The 13,734-nt window shown below is 36.8% G+C and overlaps 1 protein-coding gene across 1 annotated transcript; it reads right to left on the bottom strand.

Moving 5' to 3' along the window:
* Positions 1-1,462: 1,462 nt before the first annotated feature.
* On the bottom strand, positions 1,463-3,448 carry LOC146567095 (uncharacterized). The gene is made up of 3 exons (XM_085285842.1): positions 3,387-3,448; positions 1,911-2,575; positions 1,463-1,791 (listed from the first exon to the last, which is right to left on the bottom strand). Exons 1-3 carry the CDS (start codon positions 3,446-3,448, stop codon positions 1,463-1,465), a joined length of 1,056 nt encoding a protein of 351 aa, XP_085141968.1.
* Between the last annotated feature and the right edge of the window lie 10,286 nt (positions 3,449-13,734).

Below are 13,734 nucleotides of genomic sequence, written 5' to 3' on the forward strand. Positions count from 1 at the left end.
TGGAAAGGTATTGGGCCTTGTATTTTTGCCATCAAGTCTCAGACATTTCTTATCCTGACCTGAAACCTTGACAAATTATCTGGAATGGCAAAAAAAAACAAAACAATGGTAGACTGCACATTGAAGAGTACACATGCATATACACATGCACCTGTAGGGCAATGTAGGGTAAAAATTAAAAACAGGCTGAATTTGCTACAATGGAAATGTGAAAAAAAAGTTTTTCCTTCCACGTGACAGCTAACTGCGACATCACAAGAAGCAGATGACAATTCTCTATTGTATGTACTGGACACGCACTATATTTTTTACACTTTTAAGTACAAAGAGGCTTTTAATTGTACAGCCACGAATTCTGTCGAGGTAAATGTCTAAAGAAGACATAAGCATCCTTATTTTTGAAAACACCCTTACCATTCCCTGAGACAATGCAAGTTTAACAGTTCATCTCCACTGTAGGTTTTGCAAAAGGAAAGAAATAGACTGCTGACAAATGTCAGGTTTTGAAGCCGGCCACTTCGGGTGACTTCTCACTGAAGGATGTGTTCCACTCCCCTTAAGTACTGCTGGGCACTTCATATTTAAAATGCGTCTCTCAACAGTTCATTTTGTGTCAAGTTTAGTGTGGATACCCTGGGAGCACCATTTAAAAACCATGACATGTCAATGGTGAGGCAGAGACTTGAGTGACAGAATAATTCTCCATTAATAGAACTGGTCGCTCAAAGATCCTTTATTTCTCTAGCCTTCACATGACAATCACTGAAGACTGTTGATAAAAATCTCCAGCAGCGTATAGTGGGAGGAAAATACATGTGGACCAAGAATATAAAATAATTTATTTATTATGTGCTTGGTTTATGACATTCAGAAAAAAAGTGATTCAAAGGGCCAAAATTTAAAAAAACAAACTATACTGGTTTTTGTGTTCTAACTTTGAAAGGTAAATCAATTTTTCATTAAGATTTGTCCATAGTTAACATTACACTTTTTCAAAATGATTTTTTTGCTTGATTGTATGTTTTGTTATTAATGATTGACTAAAGTATATTTCTTTTTGTAGTTCTCCTTTCTCTGAACAATTTATCCCTAATCGCTACAAATATAAACACTGATCAGAATCAGAAGACTTTATCCCCAAGGGGCAATTAACAAACAATCGAGCAGCATACGTTGAAGATAAGGACAATAAGAACAGGCAATAGGAGTGAAATAATAAATACACAGAATATACAGTATATACAGTTTTAAAATTACACAATTTTAAAATTAAAGTGACTGAAGGTGAATAAATGACTGCAAGTGACTAAAAGTGAATAAAGTGTCAGTAGTGTAAGAAGAGTGTAGGTTATGTTTATGGGTGTGGGGAATGTTCTTATCGGCTGGAGTTAAAAAGCTGAGTGGCTTTGGCGACAAAGGTGGCTCTCCTCCTCTCAGTCCTGAAGGAAATGCAGCGGAGGCGTCACCCAGAGGGGAGCCATTGAAATGCGGGGTGAAGAATGTGAGAGGGGCCATTGATGATTTTGGCTGCCTGTCTTTGGGCCTGTTTGCTGAAAACCTGTGCCAGAGTTCTGACAGGCAGGCCAATGATTTTAGAGCACACTGATGAAGTGTGCTGCAGTCTGTTCCTGTTCTGAAGGCTGAAGGAGTGGAACCAGCAGGTGATGGAGAAGGTCATGATGCTTTCCAGGAAGGCATAGTAAAAAGTCATCATGATGGGTTTGCTGACTCCAAAGGAGTTGAGTTTACCAAGGAGGTATAGCCGTTGGTGGCACCTCCTGAGAATCTCCTCTGTGTTGGCAGAGAATTTCAGGAGGTTGTCAAAGATGGTTCCCAGGTATTTGTACTCCTCAACTACCTCCACTGGCTTCCCGTGGATGGCGGTGGTCTCTTTCCGGTCTCCGTTCCACCTCCACTGGCTGCTTCAGTCACCACCACCATCCACGGGAAGCCAGTGGAGGTGGAACGGAGACCGGAAAGAGACTTGTTGACCTGAACTTTCTGAGTCCTGTTGGTCAAAAAGTCCAATATCCACAGGATTAGTTGATCATCCAGGTGAAATCGGGTGGAAAGCTTAGTGGCCAGGATATGAGGCTGCAGAGTGTTGAACGCCGATAAGAAATCAGCAAACAGAAATCTGGCGAAGGAGTCAGGGAGCTCCAGATGTTTGTGGATGGAGTCCAAGATGAAGATTTTGGCATCATCAACACCTCTGCGTGCACGGTAAGCAAACTGGAGTGGGTCCATCATGGGGTCAGTTGCTCTTACGATGTGCTGTTTTATGATGTTCTCCATGGCCTTCATCACCAGGGAGGTGAGGGCCACAGGACGAAGATCATTCCGAGACTTTGGGTTGTTTCTTTTGTGGATGGGAATGACGGTGGAGTGTTTCCACAGCTGGGGGACAGTGTGACTGTCAATTGAGATTTGAAATAGAGTCCGGAACACACTTCCTAGTTGCCCTGCACAGTGCCTCAGAACTCGACTGCTGATGTTGTCAGGGCCGGGTGAGCTCCTCTCCCTGGTCCTCCTGAGGGCTTTCACCACGACCAGGGAGAGGAACTTTCTGATGTAACTTTTTTATTGTAGCTAGACACCGATAATATTATTATAATGTACTTTTTTTATCCTTGCATTACAGATTGCGTTTTAACATGGTACTGTTACACAAAGACTTCCAATTTGTTTCTTCAAATTGTCTTCTTTCAAATTCATGCTGCAGGGCATGCAGAACTGAGTTTGCAACATATATCAATGTGTGCCAAAGGTTGGTGTCATGCTTCTCATTACATCCACGGGTTCTCCAAGTTGACTGCAGTAGGCTTTGAGGCACGATGTAATATGCAGACTAAATGATGCATTTTGAATTCCTAAGTTGAATTAGGTTAGAGGGGTATAGTGGTTAGAGGTCAGAAAGATGGGATAAGCTGTGCAAAACAAAACCCAAAAATAACCATAATAAAAAAAATGTATGTTCTTAAATAGGGGATCGGGTGGGAGTGTGAGGCTTTTTGTGCCCACTATAAAGACAAATTAAATGCATCACCACTAGATTAATTCTTGTTGTTAAAATCCCAGTAATTATGGTGTACTAGAGTCAAATTGTAATTTCAGCTACAATTTTGTCTTCCAAAAGTAATTAATAAAGATAAAGATAATCACAATAAAATCATTCTGTGCTGCATTCTGTTTTGCAATAATGCTCCTATTTTGCCTTTTCAGCACATCATTTTTTCTGTACTTTCAGTGCTATATTAAAACAAAACAATAAGATTTTTTCTTTTTAAAAAAAGAAAAGTTTATACCTTTTATAACCTTTAATAAATCTGCTGAGCATGTTGGTACCTCTGTGTTCCACTTAAGTTATAACTAATACTTCAGCTCACCTTTCACTTTTTACACTATGAGGTCTGGCTGGTGGATTTTGTGTTTTTCCAAACTGTGTCATGCCTCTAAAAACAGGCAAATAACCACTAGGTAGAGGGCGGGAAAATATGGAAATCTTATGGATGCTGGCTGTCAAACACTATATATGGAGACTGTAAGGTAAACAAAGGGAAAATTACATGGGATTCTGAATTCTAATTGAGAAAGATTTCCTTTTGATGTAAGTTGGGAGATCTGAGAACTGCTTTTTTGAGCTAATTACAGAGCCATGGCAGAGATCTAATTAGAGTGATGCTAATGAGTCTTGTTTATCCTTATCTGATGCCAAAATGAAAATGGTTAAAAGTGAAAGAAAAAAAAAAAGTGCCGACATTAGCATCTTGCCAAGTGGGATAAGAAATGTCAGCAGTTTTATTGTTTTCAAGTGATGGAATTACATAGTAATTGTGTTTCATTTTATAAAATCCAAGTGGAAAGCTTTCATACAGGGTACCTTCGGGAAACACATTCTTTGATTACAACATAGGGGTACACCTGTAAAATGTTATTTTCCTTAATTAATTTGTCACGTCACTTCATAGAAATAACCTTAATAATAATAATAACAAACACAACATGCTAGAATTGCATTTTATAAGATATACATTATTTTGTGCATTCTTTGGATGAGAAAATAAAGAAATAATAAATAAAAAAAAAAAGTAATTTCTCCTTGTTTTCTCTCTCCACAGCCCTGCTACCATTTATGCAGGGTTTTTTTTTTTAATGCAAGTATGTGATAGTGGTTTCATTTTAAAGCCCTCAGCAATCTGGAAGATAACTGCTGCCAGTTCTCAAGGGATCCTCAGATCAGCCATAGCACCAACTCCCTGCTCTGGCACCAGTCAATTTGAACTTTATGACTTCAAAAGGAAAGTTTATATTCTTAATGACCTTGAGCAAGCATGTGTCCTGTATAATGAAAGCTCACATTTTCATTAGAGGAAAAAAAGAATTGTGAGATTTGAGATTTGAACACATTCAACTTTTAACTGAGGCTTTAGAATGAAAGACATTGCATCCTTTAACATTTGATTCAGCAAGTTAGTAGTAACAAAAATGAGTTACAGCAAATATAATAATGAATATACTTAGAAGAGTGAGCAAGACATTTTCAGTGAAGTGTTCAACCTCATAAAAACCACCACTACTGCTACTGATATGCTATTTAGATTATATCATTAACCTTGATCTCTGAATCCATTCTAGAAGTTGGTAATTTATGTCTGTAGGTGGTTTTAATAGTGTTTTCCAAGAAATATCTAAAACTTTAATATAAATCAAGTTGTCAAGTCTCCAGGCTAGTGCCATTAAAAATAACACAAACCGTACCATATCAAACAAATACAGATGTGCTGCATTTAAGTGAAGCTTTATGAGTGTTAAATTGATAAGATCATTAACTGTTCCCTCATTGGTGCTGGAGAGGATATCATTTCTGTCCAATGTGCTACAGCCATTTAGGACATGACAGACAGTCCATCATGTGCTGATCCAGGAAAAAAAAGGGGATGTGTTTTGCTCAAGGCAAAGTAAACTGCAATATGAAAAAGTAACTATAAGAGAAGAAAAAAGATGGGGGCTACATGTTTGTTTACAGGACTGTTCACTATTCTCTGTTTTTATACAGTTTTCTTAAGAATTTCTCTGACAATGCTATTACAAACTTTACTTGAGTAAAGAGGCAAAATGATTTACGGTTTGCATAGAGCTGAGAAGCTAAAAGATTCTTGCCATCTTTATGCTGGAGTAAGATATGAACTGCAGTGATTTATACAATGGTTCCTCATGGGTCTCAATAAATCAGAACATCCAATTTGTACAGGAGTGAAAAATGTACAATACACTTGGCCATTTCCCCTAACAGAGCCATGTGGCTACTATGGCTATAGAGAGATTACAATGACATCCTTTACACTTTGGTGACAGCTAACCCGGACACAGCCTTGATGCTCTTCTAAGAAGGTGTCAATGCCAACATAAGAAATACTTTATGAAGGTGAAACCATTACTTGACAGAAACTGCGCGTGTGTGTGTGTGTGTGTGTGTGTGTATCAAGAGGAGTGTGAGGTCTCATCGACTTGCTGAATGGTGGGTTGCATACAAGATTTTGGGGAACCGGAGAAACAGCAGCTCTCATATATCATAGTCAGCGATTACAGGCAATAAACATTCATCTTCTTACCCTGTTAAAGCGATATTTTAAAGTCAAAGGATTAGGGCAGAGCATGCTTGTAATCACTAGTAGAAGATAAAGAGTCACATCTTCAAATGCCTCCAATTAGAAGAGATATACCACCTGTCATGCATTTAGTTGTGCTTATCATATCCCTTACATTCAAGACTTAGGGAATCCAAATCTGGGGTCATTTCATTAAACTAGAGGGGATAAACTTTAATATAAGTTATCACCATCCCTAGGTTTTTGTGTATTTGATGGAAATAGAGCATCACTTGGTGTTGTACAAGTGTATAATTATTCAAAAAATAATGTGCATTCTATTCAGTACAGCCTGACAAAGAAAAACGACCGATGTTGCATAATAAATATATGCTGTTTATCATGTCTAAGCAGCTGATGATTATCACAGCATTATCAGCCTCACCGTTATCGAGCAAAACCCCCGTGGTAGTGCAATGCTCATGTAAGGGATAGTTTTTTGTTTATTTCTCCTCATTCTGAACAGCACCGACTTCAAAGCTGTGCAGATAAACAGGTCTAAAGCACACACTTTCATTTTCCTGTGATGTTATTTAAGCAGTTTGACATATAAAATGCAGAGCAAACTCTTTGAATCAGATAAACTGTGAGGCCGTGAATTATCATTCAATATTGGTATACTGGAAAATACTCAAAATGTTTCAGTTAAAAGTCTACACAAAGCTTGTGTGTGAAATTATATATATATATAAAATATATATAATTTTCATTAACTGATGAAGTGCTCGGTAAAGCACTCTGCCACTTTTACTTTATCTCTCTTGTGCACACAAATCTCCTTTTTGAAACACCCTAAAAATCAGAAGGGAAACATTTCCCACCAATTCTATGAACAGGTGGAGTAGCCTTCCAGCAATAATGCCTGCATCTGGCATCTGTATGTTAAGCAAACTGCCAGAGCCTGCATACAGATGGAAGCAATGAGGTGTGAGAAGCATTTTTGCTGACAAAACAATTGTTTTCTAAGGGAAATGTGAATATAATGCTGTATGGAGCATGAAGACTAAAGAAGGACAACTTCTACTGTATATGTATATTTATTTCTACTTCATATATCTTAAAGGCAACAAATAAGCAGTTCACTGAAAGAGTAATGCATATTTTTCCGATCTAATCTAGGCATATATGCAAGAGCAAAACATTTCATTATGTATGTTATAGGCTAGCCGTAAAGTAATTGTGTAAATATTTTATCATTTCATTTTTATTCATCACAGAGACCCATTTTTCTTCATGTGTTCTCTATACATGCCCCAGCCCACCCACAAAAAAGGCAACAAATGCAAATTTGTTAATCTAACACAGAATTTAGTTCAGAATTCAGTAGACTGTTAAACTTGCAAATCCACATAGGCACCATGTGGATGAGGGACTGTTGTGGAACCCATCAGAAGGGGTTCCACAAGGGTCTAATTTGCTCTTTTTTTAATTCACTTCTTACCTTATGTATGGAGATGATACAATTTTATATTCATCAGCGCCTTCTCTGAAAGAAGTATACACAAACCTTCAGTCCCATTTTGTCACCTTACAGATTGCTCTCCATGATGCAAAATTAGTTCTTTGTTTTCCCATAAGTCTGTCTGAAGCTCCTAACATCAAAACTCTGAAAGGTGATACCATAGAGGTTGCTGACTCATACTAATATCTATTTGGCTTGATAAGGATCTCGACTTTAAACATCATCTTACATTTTGATGAAAAAGCTCAAATTTACTGTACATTTTTTGTATAGATTAAAATGTTCTTTCTCTGTTGCCTCCCATAAGCTTGTTTTGATCTCAGCTGCATTATGGTGATGCCGTCTATCGATTTGCCTGTCCCACTACCTTAGCTAAATTAGACCGCATTTACCATGCTGCCCTAATGTATAGAACAGGCTCACATTTTATGACTCATCATTGCACTTTGTATATACCCTTGCTGGATTTACCTCACACAGTAATCGAAGAATGAAGCATATATCAAAGCAAAGCATATCAAACGTATATATATAGTTTTATAGTTGTTGTCTCGATTAATTGTTCATCTCAGAAAAAAATTAAAATTCACACTCAATGTTTTCCAAAGAAATGCATGTGACTGGTTAAATTTGCCTCAACAAATCACAAAGGGAAGCAATCAATTTTTACATTTAAGATCCTCAGCTGAACATCTTTTTTAAGACAAATAAATTAAACAAAACACGCAGACAAACAAAAATGCTCTTTCAATCAAATTACTTCAAGTTATGTTTCACAGTAAATTGTTGAGTTTATTTTTCCAGTACCCACTTCCCTCTACTATCCTACACCAAACATTATATTAATAAATATTGTCTTTGGTTGCAATATCTGGGTGCAGCAATGCAGCTGAAGAAATTATGTCCTTGCTATTGGGGAATGATGGGTTTTCTCTATAATAATACTTAACTTTATTAAGCTCCACCCTGAGGTGACCTATGTTATCATGTGGTCTATATATCATATTGTCCCTAAGTCTTCACCCCCCATTTATCATTAGCCATAGCTGCTCTAATTTAACATTTAACAAGTTTTTGGTGATTAACAAAAGCATTAGTTATGTTGCCGTGATAGTTACTCAACTGGTAGGTGCAAGCTCTTTAAATTGTATTTTACTAAAATGTAATTATTGTTGTTATTTCTAGTAAAAACAAATTCAGAAATTATGTTACACTACTTCATATTATTGTTTTTGATTAAGATGCCAAATTACAGTTATTTATTTGCATCTATAAACAGAGCACACATAGGTGCATTTTACTGCACCTAAATTGAGTTCTTGGCTAGGTTTTCTGTTATCTCTTATGTGTGTCACATACAGGCAACTAACAGACAACTTAGCAGAGAACCAATTTTAAATTGTATCCTTAGGCCTTTTAACTAGCACCCTGTCACAAAAACACATATTTTTCCCAGTTCTTTAGCTGAATCTAATAAAAATAAAAGTACCACTGATGACACAATTTGTCATAAAATACTGTTTTTTGCACAACCAAGCTGATTTACAGCTGAAAATATGGCATAGTTTGGCATGGTCTACTGTTTATCCTTTAAAAATCGGAGGAAGCTGGACAAGTGGAGGACAAAAGACGAAATTGCAGGCCTAAAAAAAAACTACCTACAGCACATAAACAGTATCTGAAAGTCCTTAAGAAATAGGAAGGAATCCAGCAAAGAAAAATCTACTGTTCACCAAAGCCTCATCAGAAACTGTTTCAGAGGAAGGGTGACTGCCAAGAAACTAGGATAGGAAAGAGCAGAGGAAAGACATACCAAATACTACAGGAACTGTGGTCACTGGGGAAGAAAGGTGGTGTACCAAACATTGACTTACAAGTTTGTTAAAACTGTATAAACTCTATTTTTGATTTATATACTGTATTTCCATTTATATTTGCATATTTCATTAAATCACTGCACCTATTTCCCATTTTCCTAGCAAAATATTAAGAAATGGGGGTGACTCAACTCTTAAGCACAGTACTGTCACTTCACATTCAGTCTATTAATTGTTGTACATTCATTGCAGAAAAGTCTTAAATGTTACATACATGGTACGATATAAGTCCTAGAATTATATGCATTTAAGTTTTTAAATATAAGTTAAAATTTGATGCAAGCCAGAGTGAAACCGCATCATGATCTCCTCAATGTCCAATCATTACTCCGTCTACGAAAATAAATCCTCGGGCACTTCACAGCATCCTGCATACACCATCCCAGTCTTAATGTGCTCCCTTATGAACAAACACATTAGTTGAGCAGTAGACAGGCCATTTATATTTGATGTACTGTCAGTGGTTCTCTCCTTTTGGTGAACATTTACACACATTTCTATCTTATTACAGTGGCCACTTCTCCCCTGGGAGATTGTTTTACGGGACTGTGATGGTAAGGTGGCCGACAGGGCCATTACAGTAGCAGTGAGGGGTCTGGAGGTTGGCCAACAGCTGCCTTGCCCACACTCTCAGCTGTTTCTACAGGCCCTTACACAGCAGGGGGTTCTCAAGTGTCCCTAATATAATTGACACAAACTCTAAGGCTAATGGAGTTGCGATATAGCAATTTTTAGAAAGATTAACACTTTAGAGGTTTTATAGTTATGTTAGAATAAAGAGCTGGACTGAGAAAAAAGTATATGGTTAAAAGCATTGACGCTACTGGCAACAAGATGGATACAACTTATATGCCTGTTAGATCTTTATAGAGTAGACTGTATAGTCTAAAATGGTAAATGGTCTGTATTTGTATAGCGCTTTACTAGTCTACATTTAAAGTACATATTTTTAGATTGTTCTAAATATGTGTTTCATTAATTAAGAGTAATCATTGGCATGGAGTACACTTTGATGCGTAATGATGGTGCTCAACTTTATTAAATCCATGTATTATTACTGCTATCTGTTAGAATATCAAAGGGTAGATATTAAGCAATATGAATACTTCAAATGTAATTTAACAGATATGAGTTAATGATCTAATCTGAAAATCTAAATGTATCTCCTGACAGGATATTACATTTTGCACTGAACTAGTTCTTTCACCCCAGGAATAGGTTTTCTAAAGCCCAGCCCATTCCAAAGCACAAACAGGAGGTTTATTCAGATCCAGGTTATAGTTGAGCTTGACAAAAAAGCAATACAAAACAAGGTAGTCATTCATCACTGAAATGTCCTTCGGCACTTTCCTATTAGAACCTGTCAGGTGGGCTGGGCTCATTATTACATCATCATAATGGTGTCATCCTTGAACTTCATCAGAGTAATTGCTGCAATTTGTCACTTTGAGAGAGATGTCCCTCTGAACAAGCAACTGTATACAAGACTCAAAATGTAAACCACGCGTGCAGTCTCCACAGAAAAAATGATCTCTTCTGCTTTGTCAGTGTTCTTAAATAAAAACATGAATTTCTGAAAATTCTTCCTCAATCTGTGGCAAATATTGCTGTTATGCCATATGCCACTGGTGTTGCATGGTGTGTTCTTTGCCCTTAAAGCACCAGCTTGGGGTTGGTCATGATTTCAGTACTTTAAAAGTCACTAAATTAACAAAAAAAAACAAAAACAAAAAAAAAACAAACAAAAAAAAAAGAATAGAACCAAGCTCAGGGAGGGGCAACCATCTGACGTGACCAGAAATACAAAAAGAAGAATGCATCACTAGCTACTTTTTACACAAATAGATTAGCTGCAAATGTTCTAAAAAGAGACACATAGAAAGACAACCATGGTTGTTAAAGTCTCATGTTGGTGCTCATTTCAAACAAAAGAAAGAAAAACTCTACCATAATTAAATATAGTCATTCAATTGGGGCAAATATCAATGAATAAATGAATATCAAATAGGACAAAGGTACCAGTACTTTTAAAGACTCTGTAAAAGTTAGAAGGGGTAAGCCACATGTTCGTAGGAGAGTTTTGCTTGTTTCCCATTTTTGGGCTTTTTGTTTTGCACATTGTTTCACTTTCTTTGAGTTTTGTGTTGAATCACTGGTCAGGGAAAGGTACCAAAAACTGCTTGGTTTGCTCGAGGCACCTTTAAACTATGTGTTAGATTAAGTAGAAGTGTGGGGTTTAATTAAAATACACATTAACCCACCATATTGAAAAATGATGCTTACCCAGCGCTTTTAAATCTGATGCCAAGCAATCCTTTACACCATCCACATGTGACACTAGGAGTAAGACGTGTCTCACTTTTGCCATAACCTGGTACATCATGTGTAAGTACACCATATGCATATTAATGGGATGCAAGCGGCTTTGGCTAAAGAGTAGTATGATACAACTACCAGCGCACCACTCTCTTCCACCCTGCAAACAGCTGGCTGCTGGAACATGTGACACACTTCTGATTACACGCAGCCAATTGATGTATTGCTAATTAGCGCAGCTCTGATGCCCCTTTTGAGAAACAGCAAACACTAATTAGTCTTTTATTGATGTTGTTTCATATTACTTAAGAAATATATATCAAACATTTGCTTAGTTCTTAATGTGTTGACTACGGTAAAGCTGATGTATAGGTTAAGGGCAGAATAATGTACCATGTCCACGATGTAAGGGAATACTGCTTTCACACATTGCTATGATAACATCTATTTTTCAATTTTAGAAATACATGAAGTAACCTATTATAATCCATTTGTGAGCTTGAAATAGCTCAGTGGTCAGTGATTCTAACACACTAACAAGGGGTAAATGGAGGGAGCAATAATTGTCACTGAGGGACCAATGGGCCTTTTTTAAACAAAGCTACAGTGACAGGATGCTGTGAAGTGTGCAAAGGGAAAACGGGGGTTACATGCACTCAAAAAACCCATTTAGATATTGCCCCCTGTCACCGAAAACACTTTAGAGCTCTCAAAGAAAAATAAATAATAAATGCTATTGGAAATAGACAGCTGCTAAGCCCCCTTCCCCTTTAAAAGGGCACACCGAATTAAATGCACACACCTAATATCGTTAATGCATTTTAGACCCCTCCTCCCTTGTTCTAGACATGCGCTTCAAAAAGAGAATGTGAAATATGAATTAGAGGTTGGACTAGCCAAAAAATCTTGAGTACTATACAGAAAATGGTATTACACTGAAAATGCCACTGACCTATTTGAATGACTGTTGAACATGGCATCAAACATTTAAAAATACATTTAACAACATAGCATTTTTAATTAAGTTTAAGGTATTTTACAAATTGTCCATTTAGAAGAATAGGGGAAAAAGGTCCAGGACAGATTAGACTGAAAAGCTACAGAGACTTGTCAGGATGTTTTGTTCCTTAGTGTGATTTTTTAGTGTCTCAGAATTTCAGATACATGTACTACTTGTTTTCTATGCCAGCTGTTACTTTTGAACCTTCAATCCAAAAGACATGGCACAAATGTTTTCCAGATAGGAAAGTTTCTACATGCCTGGACAGGTTGATGTAATGTAATCTGACAGTGAGGACGAGCTAAACTGGAGGCGTGTGTTTAAACTTGCTATTATGCCACTGAGAGGAGCATTTGAAGGGTGCTGTCCATTCTTTACTGCCCAGAGCTGCAAGGGCCAAAAATATAAAATGAGAAATATCTTTGTAATTACAACTTCATTTTTTGTTTAATTTCTTTAACCTTGGTAACAGCATTATTATTAAAAGTTTCCCTTGTATTCGATTAATTTTAAAACAAAATCATGACTGTGTTAACTAGTTGCCTAGTAGCTGGTTTGTAAAGTTGGAAGCAGCATTTTAAAAGTTTGCAAATGGTTAAAAATAAGGTGTAGTTAATTATTATAAACATTAGTTAAATGGCTATTATAAAGTTGTAGCTGAAAGTATGAATAGGCAGGTGAGTTAGCAGTTTCCACATGCTTTCTTTTACTTTTACTAACTGTGTTAAGGCACCAAATGTCCTTGCTTCGGGTAAGGAAAATGTAACAAGGTTGGGTTAAAATGTGATGAGTTGGGAGTGAGACTAGTAGCACTACTGCCTTGGTACAATTCCAAAGGACATCATGTGCCCATAAAAAAGTAAAATTCACACTATTAAAACAATATAAGTAAGATTACTATTACTAAATATTAATATTTATTGAAGTTTAATTATCAGTCATTTCAGAATGAATGGGGAACAGTTAATACGAAAGGGTCAGGCTATCCGTTTAAACTCAATAATGCAGTAGATGCATGGCCTTGGATGTAAACATACGAAAATGTATAAACAAACAGAAAAAAAAACATGTTTGCTATGTTTTGCAATATTAGCATATCTGCATTACTGACACATACACTCACTGGCCACTTTAATAGGTACACGTTTTAACTTATCAACAGTCCATTTACTCAAATATCTAATCACCCAATCAAATGGCAGTGGCTCACTGCATTTACCAGTGTAGACACAGAGAAGACAACCTGCAAAAACCTAGAATCAGAATGGGAAAGAAAGGGGATTTAAGTGACTTTGGATGTGAAACGATGCTGGTCTGAGTATTTCAAATAACCATGTCTAGAGCTTAGAGAATCATCCACAAGAAAGAATTATATCCAGTGAGCAGTGGTTCTCTGGGTCAAATTGCCTTGTTTTGCCAAAGATCAAAGAA

Source organism: Mchenga conophoros, linkage group LG9 (assembly GCF_057382185.1).
Source record: "Mchenga conophoros isolate Kocher_MC1m ecotype Shallow Benthic linkage group LG9, M_conophoros_male_GT1.1, whole genome shotgun sequence".
Lineage (NCBI taxonomy): Eukaryota > Metazoa > Chordata > Actinopteri > Cichliformes > Cichlidae > Mchenga > Mchenga conophoros.